Source organism: Schistocerca nitens, chromosome 3 (assembly GCF_023898315.1).
Source record: "Schistocerca nitens isolate TAMUIC-IGC-003100 chromosome 3, iqSchNite1.1, whole genome shotgun sequence".
NCBI classification, from domain to species: domain Eukaryota; kingdom Metazoa; phylum Arthropoda; class Insecta; order Orthoptera; family Acrididae; genus Schistocerca; species Schistocerca nitens.
This window is the reverse complement of record NC_064616.1, coordinates 463,739,487-463,749,399: the sequence shown is the minus strand read 5'-3', so window position 1 is coordinate 463,749,399 and position 9,913 is coordinate 463,739,487. Positions and strand designations below refer to the sequence as shown.

Sequence of the window (9,913 nt, the reverse complement as noted above, 5' to 3'; positions counted from 1 at the left end):
TACTAATTATAACATTTTTAAAAAGAATAACACAAATAACATGTAACATCTAGACATCCAATAGAAGGTAGTGTGTAATTGATTTTTCAATGGTGGATAAAATTAAAGGAAAATCTGGACCCTCAGAATATGAGATATGTAGAGCTAGGAATAGGTTCATCTGTGATAATGAGGTATAAAATGTTGGAACTATGATATTATCATTCCACACTGTATTCTAAGTGATCAAATGAAGTTTATCCATGACAGATCTATTATGGTTGAAAACTTATGTCTGAGAATATTATAAGAAAGTTTTTGGAGTGAGAGCACATTGATGAACAAACTAACTCAACACCTGGCGGGTTAAAAAAGTGCTACAGTCTGATCTTTGACATAAAGAAGATACATGTACAATGTGAGTACATGTGTGAATGTTTAAGATGCAAGGAAGTAACAGATGAGCAGAAATGTCAAGATAAATGGCTTCATTTAAAACATTAGATCTTATCCAGTCAATAAGAAGATGAAACTGGTTACAGACTGAGTGTGGAGTCTGAAAAAGAAGCTTATGTCAAAATTTCAGTTCTTCATTATTTTAGATGTACTGATCAGATCTAAATCTATAACAGGGCACAATCGTGCACTGAATAGCACAGTATTCACTGATTAGTTAGTGAGACGTAATAAAGAAAACTACAATTCCAGGGTGAATCAGAATATATTGAAAGTTAATTTTCGTGGATTTGACTCATCAATATTGTAAGTAAGATAGTTGGATTTATAATGTTTTAAAATTCTGAAAATGGTCATTTGAACTTATATTATGGGTCACTTCAGATAATTAAGGTGTCTGGTTTCATGCAGGACAGATCTTTCCTGATTGCTTCAGAAATTACCCCATTCCTAGCATCCACTGTTCCAAAGTTGTTGCAGGAATATGAGACTTAAATAATGATATATTTTTGCAGCTCTCATCTGTAAGCAAATGAAGGTACTTTCCTCTACTGTTGTCTCCAGAAATCAAGAAAGATAAAAATTGAGGATGTATGATGAACAACTAGTACTGACCTCACTGCAAGGCCAGCTCTCATCTGGAGGTGGGGGTAGGAGGAAACATGCCAGTGGCCAGAATGGCACTTTTCTGAGTGAAGAAATCTTAAATTTTAATATGGCCTGAAAAGGATGAATTAAACAACACATTGACAGTTTTGGATAAATGATGAATTGGGGATGGGAGCGGGAAGAGGCACGTGAAAGTTTTGCATGAGGTGGAAGAATCTTTGCATCCTGTACCGCATTATTGATATAATAAAAATCATCTAGATAAAATGGTAAAGCACTGACAGGGAAAGAGATTTGTATAAGTTCCAAACAGCATATTATCAGTCAGTTGTATGAGAAAATTTACCTATAGAGTAACCTTTTTATACACAAAAATAGAAAAGACTAAAAAGAATGACGAATACTGCTGTGAATAATGTAATGAATGAAGACACAAAGACCAATAGCAGAATGGAACAAGCTTGAAGGGTTTCATATGGATATTTATTTATGTAACTCGAGAGAATAACTGCTCATATTTATTTCATCTTGTGGACTAACCCATCCTACACTCTCCATCTTATAAAGTGTAGACAAATGTCCCTCAAAGCTTGGGAAGTAAACACATTGATATTTTAAAACTAACAGTCTAATACTTTGGATAATCTAATGAGTGGTACTATTTTCACACAATTCCATTACAGAATATTTTATGACTATGAAACTTCAATATGTTTGCTGGAAAACAAACTTGTTTATTTTTCATTCAGTTTAAAATCTAAAATGAATTTTAGGAATATTCTATCATGAGAAAGTGTAAGTGAACACAGAAATGTACCAGGGTGAGTCATTAAATTTAGATTTTACCATTCTGGTAACACATCTTTTTGCTTTCCAGATATATAACTTGTTAAATTCTCCGATTTTATTCACTGAAATGCAAAGTACTCAGTTGCCCGTAACTGTGATAAATATTAAATGAAATCAGCATCATGCATCCCAGAAGTACACAAATAGGTTAATGAATATATGTAACATAAATATCGCTTCAAATTTATGAAAAGAAGTCACTGTCTTGTGGCACTGCTATTCTTCACACTCTTTTCCTTTCAAAATTAAAAACATTTTTGAAGTGCAATATTAAATGTCATATAAATCAAACATTAGTCTAAAAGTAACTTGTCTTACATATAACAGTAATTACAACTGCAGAGTAAATAATGAATAGAAATAAGATAATCTGAAGTGGTTTACTCGTGCAAAAGTAAGAAATGTAGTGAAATATTCAAAGAATAGTACTTGTAATTGCAAAAACTGTAATCAAATGACAATGAAAAATTTAGAATAAGACCAAACTACATACTCAGAAGTAAATGGAGTACATGAAGATGCAGAATTTGTAGTTACTCTATTCCAAATTGGTACATAGAGAAAGACAAGCATGGAAATTAATGAGCCCATTCTAAATCTTTGTAATATCCTTTCATCCACCAATGCAGGGACTCTTTCCGCTATGTTTTCTGTAGTTTTGTCTGTTTTCTCTCAATCATTGACAGTTGTTCTTCTTTGTCTCCTTCTCCCTAGCCTTGGATGAAGAAACCTGGAAGCATTTGGTATTCTTTTCTATCTACGTAAACTTACTGCAATGTGATCTCTAAACGGTCTCTTAATTATCTGTTCCCAAATTGTGGTGTACCAGCTTAAAACATGGCTGAGTTATAACTTTGTATTGGTTGTTTAACAAGAAAATTCATCACAGAGATGAAATATTAATATACATGCTGTCATGTTCATACAGTGATAAGAGTTAGTTTCAGGAAAAAATTTCACTTATATTGGGTAAAGTTGACTATTGCTTTTAGGCAGTTAAATGGATTATCATTGTGGTACTTAATATATGAAATGGGTTTATTTTGGTAACTATCTAGTGCACAAATTATTTCCAGCTTTCTGATTTTGAAACGTAAGAGGATGACAAAAATTAGGTTATGGAGAACACATTTAATTATTTTATGCACAATAATTTTGTGTATGAACACTTAAAAAATCAGTTAAAAGAATTTCTACTCTGACTATAACACTTACAATACATTCCTTTTGCAAAAGTGTGTATATTATCAGTAATAATAAATGAATATATGTAGTTGCAGAAAGGTATCATACAGTTCACTAAAAATTTAGTGAAAAAGTAATTCTGCATGTAATTTTTCAAAGCAAAACAGTTTCTTTGAAAGTATAGGTACATTTAGTTGTTCCTTAGTGTAAATAATGTCTCTTCCACTTGCACTTCAGAAAGCATATTTAAAATCTGACAATAATCTAAAATATCTACCATGTTATGCACCCAATAAAACTGGTAGGTTTTCTGGAAGAACCTGTTTAAGGATTAAATTTTTTAAAAGCGAATAAATATGGTGGATAAATATGTTACTTATTGATGGTGTATATAAAGGTGTAGATGCAGTCCATTTTGGAAAATAACAGAATCCATATTTTTGGAAAAAATGCATTTAGATACATAGGATGTTCAAAATTAACATCAAATAGGTGTCAAGAAAAGAAATGTATGGAGATCATGTTAGTCTGCACCTACAATAGTTATCTTAAGTTTTCGGCTAATGAACATTTTTAACAACAGAGTATGAGGAGGCAGAATGGGGGAGGGGTCAGAGGGAGAGATCACTTTCTGTTCCATAGATCAATACAAGTTTAACAGAAGTGTCATTATTGTTATTTTAGATGCACAACTTTAAGAATGAATGTTTCCTTAAAAGCTAGTAGCAGCACAAATTAAACCAATCCCATAAATAGAATAGAAAGCTTACAACTGCTTATGCCCCGAGCATTTTATTTTAAATGTCATATGTATTGGTTATGTGTCTTGCATTTAATGAAATAATACAATACATACACTAAATTTTAGTTTTTCTGATAATCCAGAATGTATTATAATATTTATTACACTTTAATCATTAATGCAAATAAAACTAACCTTCAACATTTTCCTCTGAAATTTGTTTCTGGCTTTTTGGGAAAGTGCATTATTTTCAGAAAAAACTATTATACCAAAGTCATTACTAAGTAAGTGCACTTATTCTAAAGTAACCAAAGTTACCTTCCCTAAATTCAATAGTCTGTAATTTATCAACAACTTTTCTGGTGTATATATCACCAGTACTGCCACCATAAGGCACTCTCTTGTCTTAAAACATCAAATCATAAAAAATCTTGCAATGCTTTATAGCTTTGCACAGGCACTGGCTAACAGCAACAACAACAACCACAACAACAACAACAACAATAACAACAACATGAATAATAATAATAATGACAATAACAGTAATAATAATGATAATAATAAGAATGTAATAAAACTATAAGTTACACAACACAAGCTAGACAACTAATTTTGATTTAAGTAAATTGATGCTGCTATTGTATTTTACCTTTACTGTTATTCGAGACAAAATGTATACCTATGAACTAAGGTTACAAGTTTGCACAAATCAGTATTGATGACAAAGCTATCCCTTTTATAAATATTGTCCTTATACCACATTTACTACTTCATGAAAAAATATTACCAGCAAGTGTCACTTCAAAATGGGTTAGGTGTTGTTGGAGATTTCATATGAGATTTCTGCTTTCCAATTGCATTGTGAAAAGTTTCATTAAAGCTACATGTAGTCATAGAATATGATTCAATACTATTCATAAATTTTAATTTTTTGCGTAAGTTTACACATAATCAATGAGAAGAGCCTAAACTCCATAACAGAGCTCATGATGAAAAAGAAAAGGATGGAGCAGTCTAGCAGTGTATGTGTGTCTGGTTTGTAGTGGAATGTTTGGGGGGGGGGGGGGGGGAGGGTGTACATTTATATGTTTGTGATAGTACACTTAGGCAGAGAGAGTCTATGAATCTGATGATAATGATGATGAAGATGATGATGATGGATCAGCTAGACAGTTTGAAGGTGAAATTCACTTAATGTGTAACTACTGTGCACAGTCAGAAGAGTTACATTTTTAGCACATGTGTATGAAGCGATGCAAGAGCTATATCTGGCATTTCATCCAGTATTCAGAAATAAACACAGTTAAATAATGAAGTTGCTAGTAAATTACTGAAAAAATCTGTTTTGACAGACATGCATGCAGCTTTAATTCCAATAATACTAATGCTGATTTCAGGAAATTCTTTTTTTTTTAGAAGAAATGGGTGAAATTAAATTGAAGTTCAGAATTCGGTTCTAGCTCATACATCCGATTCACACACAAAGGCCTGAAAGGTTTATCAAGAGCGTGAGACATTTCCTGATATTAACACCTCTGAGTGTGCAGTTTCCTAGAGCATATATCACTAACAGAAAGTTGAATTGATTACAAGCTGTATGTAAGAATATATATAACAGGGAATACCTATACTGACAATGTGCTCCATGACAACTGATATAATTGTAAGTGTGATTCAATTTAAAAATTAAGATTCAGATATTTATGAACTGTTGTTAGGTATTTTATTATTAGGACAACACTATCCAAAAGTTTAATGACTCTCAGACACTTTTATATGCAAGACACGGTAAGACATGTAAAAACCTTTACACTAACTGAAAATACCAATGAGGCAATAATGAAATTTGTTGTATAAATTTATCTGTGATATTTTATTAATTATGTTCTTATGTACATATTGTTGTAACAGCTACCCCATTTTGAACAACATTTGCTTCCACTTTAACTATGAATAGGACACAAGCCACCCTAAATAATGTAACGTTGCAGAGATTAAATGAAAGTAATTCGATGATGTCCATTCGTCAATTAACATGCAACTCTTTTTATTTGTTATAATGTTTATTTGTGTATGTGTGTGTGTGTGTGTGTGTGTGTGTGTGTGTGTGTGTGTGTGTGTGTGTGTGTGTATGTGAACATGGAAATATGCATGTGCTGGTTAGCCACCTTGTCTAATGAAATATCAGAAACCTTTACGTAATAGTCACTAGTATTACATGCCAGTGTGTTCATGTGATTTAAAAATCTGTCTTACACATCAATAAAGATTTTCATGATTGAATTATTTTTTCATGAATTGCAGTGATGAATGGTCAAACAAAATGTAAATAAAAATGTTTCATACTGCTCAAAAATATAATCATGCAATTTGTGATTAAATAGCTACACAAACTCTACATTATTTATTATGGCTCTGTGTACTGTTAAAAGTCTATAGGTAACTGTGGGACCACCCCTATGAACTCCATGAAATATTTGACTTTCATAATAGGATACTTATAAATATAATTAATTTCTATCAGTGACAAGCACTCAGCAGAGTATATCTATTGTCACCAATGATTCTTGATTATGTAAACAATCTTACTCAGTAATTGAAATATGCTGTCTTTATTCATCTACTCAGATTACTGGGTATGATTTGATGTCTATTTCTCATAAGGTTAGTCAATAGTATTAGCAATATATTTATTCGTAAGTTCAAGACTGTGAAATTAGATGACTAAGTATGAAGAGAAATTTACGAATTCTTATGTCAAAATGTTTTTTATCTTTCATAGAGTTCTACTTTAAATTCAGCTAGTGCCACAACAATGACCTCTCAGTAATATTACTTTTTGCTATCTACTCTTGTCTTTAGTGTGGCAGATAATATGGGGTGATGAGTAGGATTGAGAAACTGTGGCAAATAAGTAATATGCCACAAACTGTTATTTTTGTTACAATGCATTATTATAAGTGAACAACAACTGTGATTATGAATAGTAACAAAAACACCCTAGCACATTGTATAATAATTACACAAATAGATGGACATGTCACCAACTGCTGTATGTACCAACTAATTTTGCTGAGAAAATAAACATACAATACACTGCATCATGTCCAAAAACAAATTTGTTTTCTCTTATGATTAAAAATTTAGTAATAACTCTTCTGATCTTGAAATACCCCTATCAGATTTTTATCTCACAATACGTGCATTATTAAAATACCTGAACAGCTGAGGCACAATTCATTACTAAAGTCTTAAATTTGTACAATAGTTTTGATCAGCTAACAAGTGTTTTTATTTCGATTTTTCTCAGTTTTTCCTATAAAGAACAATGTATATGGTGTTACTTCAACAACTCTTTAAAGTGTGTTCTCGATTAACAGAACAACAGCAGCGGATCTTGCCATGATCAACCTCAATGCCATATTGACGTCAAATGTGTATCACAATTATAGTTTAAATACCTGTTGGATTAAAGCTAGATTTAACAGTATACAACTGTGTTTTATGTAGCACTATTATTGTAACTGTTGATTCATTTATGGATATTCTATGGAAATGATTCACGAAGAGTCTCTCAAAAAGACTACCATGTTACTGGTATAACAATAAACAGCTTCTTTTAAAGAATGTATTAATTATTTTACAGGTTTCATTTAGTAAAACTGTATAATATATCATGTTACCCAATGAAGGCCTGAAGGTAGTTCCATGTACCCAATATTTCTATTATGTTACAGTCATCAACATTGTCGATCATCACACTAAACAAGTACAGCTGACCATAACAGGTGTTGCTTCCTTACAAAAGTTCTTAAAAAATTTTACAATTATCTTTTTTACGGCAGCCACTACTAATTACATAATAATAATCTGCATTTAAATGCCTTAACAATTTTTTCAATGGTATGATACTATAGTTAACAAATCATGCACAAATTTAAGTCTTAAACAACAGGAATGATTTTTCAATCCTCCATTATTAACAATAGATATCATCTCATTTACAAAAAGGAAAAGGGCTATGTACAGAACTCTTTCATGTTATCTGCTAAGATCAAGAGCAATGGATGTGCTTTCACCTATATACAATATATAACTTTCAGCATGTGGCCCCATTTCACACGTACTATACTAAATATGTTAAAATTCTTGCAGGGATAATACTCTCTTCATACAAGGTTATTAGATCAATACAAAACTGTTTTAATTCTAAATATGTGTGCTTTTGGGCTTATTTAAGTCAGCCCATGACAACATGTATAAAATATACAATTAATTAGTTTATGAGCTTCAAATAATCATTGTAAGCATTATACTTGTCTTCGGTTTATACAAGGTCATATAATCACAGGCAGAGCTCAGTCACTTTACATATGCAAAAAATAAAATATTCTAACACCTTTGAGTGACCTAATGGTTACCAAAAGGAAAGCCAAATCATTTTGCTAAAACCAGCTTCCACCACCAAATTTACTTGTGAGACCTCCAATACCCTTTCCAAACATATTTCCAACTCTGCCTACCACATTCGTTGTCACATTTGTTATTTTTGCCACATAGTTTCCATCTTCACCAAGAGTCTCCCTGATGGTAACTTTTGGTTTACTACGGTCACCATCATCATCAATCCCAGTTTCTGGATAACTCCTGTTAACAAAATGTTAGTTAAAGTAAATGAAACTACTAAACATGTTGAAACATATGGTTACGCATAAATTTTTGAATTAAAATATTACAGTAAAAGAAATGCCTTATTCATGATGTGTATAATGAATTCTTGAAGCATTTCAGCTAAAAGTAACAACACTAGCACATTTGACTGATTGAACAAATAACAGGAAGTGTGTAGGTAACAACTCACTGAACAGCTGTCACTGATATGCACATACACAAGACTGAGAATGTAGCTAGTTCTGAGACAGAATATAGCTGGTACTTAGAGGGAGTCTTCTTCAGAGCAGTAAGGGTCATATATACACATATACATAAACATACATACACTGGAATCACTACATCATCTCAGCTAACTACAGTGTGACAGCTCTGCAGTTTTATTATGGTGAGTGGATGTGTTGGATGGTTTGGGTGATGACAGGAGGAGATGGGAAGCTACTCTAACATTCTGTTTGCTGAAATTACCCAACACTGGTATCATGAAATTTCCATTATCATCTTAAATATCATTTAAATATTTGCCTTTCATTGCTCCTTTTACTTGTAATGAAAAATAGACTTGAATGTATAAGATGGGAGAGGCTCCAACAGAATTTTTGGTTGTTTAAAACATATTCACGTAGTTCTATTGCACATCTGTGACACATAAAAACTATGCAGTGTTGGTAAGGTACTCAGCCAGCTTTGCCTACAGTTCCTGTACAGTTTTTACACTTATACATTCTAAAGGTGGAAGATTTTTCATACCGTTCTTAAAAATGGCACCTACACTAGCCAAGAGTTGAACTGGATTAGACAGTTAAAAACTCGATTCAAGTTGTGTTTGGCACGGACACATTGTGTTAGGGTGGTAACATTGTGCAAATACCATTTGCCTCTATGTACGAACTCGTAAAGTATACTCTTTCCTTACCATTATCTGTTGATGGGGTTTGTACACAGTGTATTAGCAGTGCACTTTACTCAGACAAAAAATTTTAACTTCAAATTTTGCATCACCAACAGTATTTATTCACTCTAATATGTTTACAAAATACAGGCAATTATATCTAACATTATTTGCTGTCAGTGACTTATTTTAATTTTTTTGACATTCTGCAGGACTCAGTAATTGGACTGGCATAAATTTCAGTAATGGGACTTTCTGTCATGTTCAATTAACTGCTGATGAATGGTGAATGGGTCCTCCAGCTCATCCTTTTATACCAATTACAGTGCTGCTGCTTTAAGGTAGCAACCATCTCAGCACACAATTCACCGTTGGTCATGGAAAAATGTAGCTTATCCATCCTTTGTTCATATAATGATGAATATGTGATAGGTAATTGGAGTGTGATCATATGTCCAAACTGAATGATTAATAGACATCTTATTCTACAGGTCAAGAATCATCTTTAATGAAAACAGCATTGTATCTGA

At 32.2% G+C, this 9,913-nt stretch overlaps 1 protein-coding gene across 1 annotated transcript in view; it reads right to left on the bottom strand.

The window, feature by feature from the left end:
• Positions 1–3,230: 3,230 nt before the first annotated feature.
• The window catches only part of LOC126248390 (calcium-dependent secretion activator-like), a 1,500,396-nt gene continuing 1,493,713 nt past the window's right edge, over positions 3,231–9,913 (bottom strand). Inside the window, exon 32 of the mRNA XM_049949341.1 lies at positions 3,231–8,467. Coding sequence (XP_049805298.1) covers positions 8,266–8,467 — 202 coding nt within the window. The 3' untranslated portion in view covers positions 3,231–8,265. The remainder of the gene's footprint in view (positions 8,468–9,913) is intronic.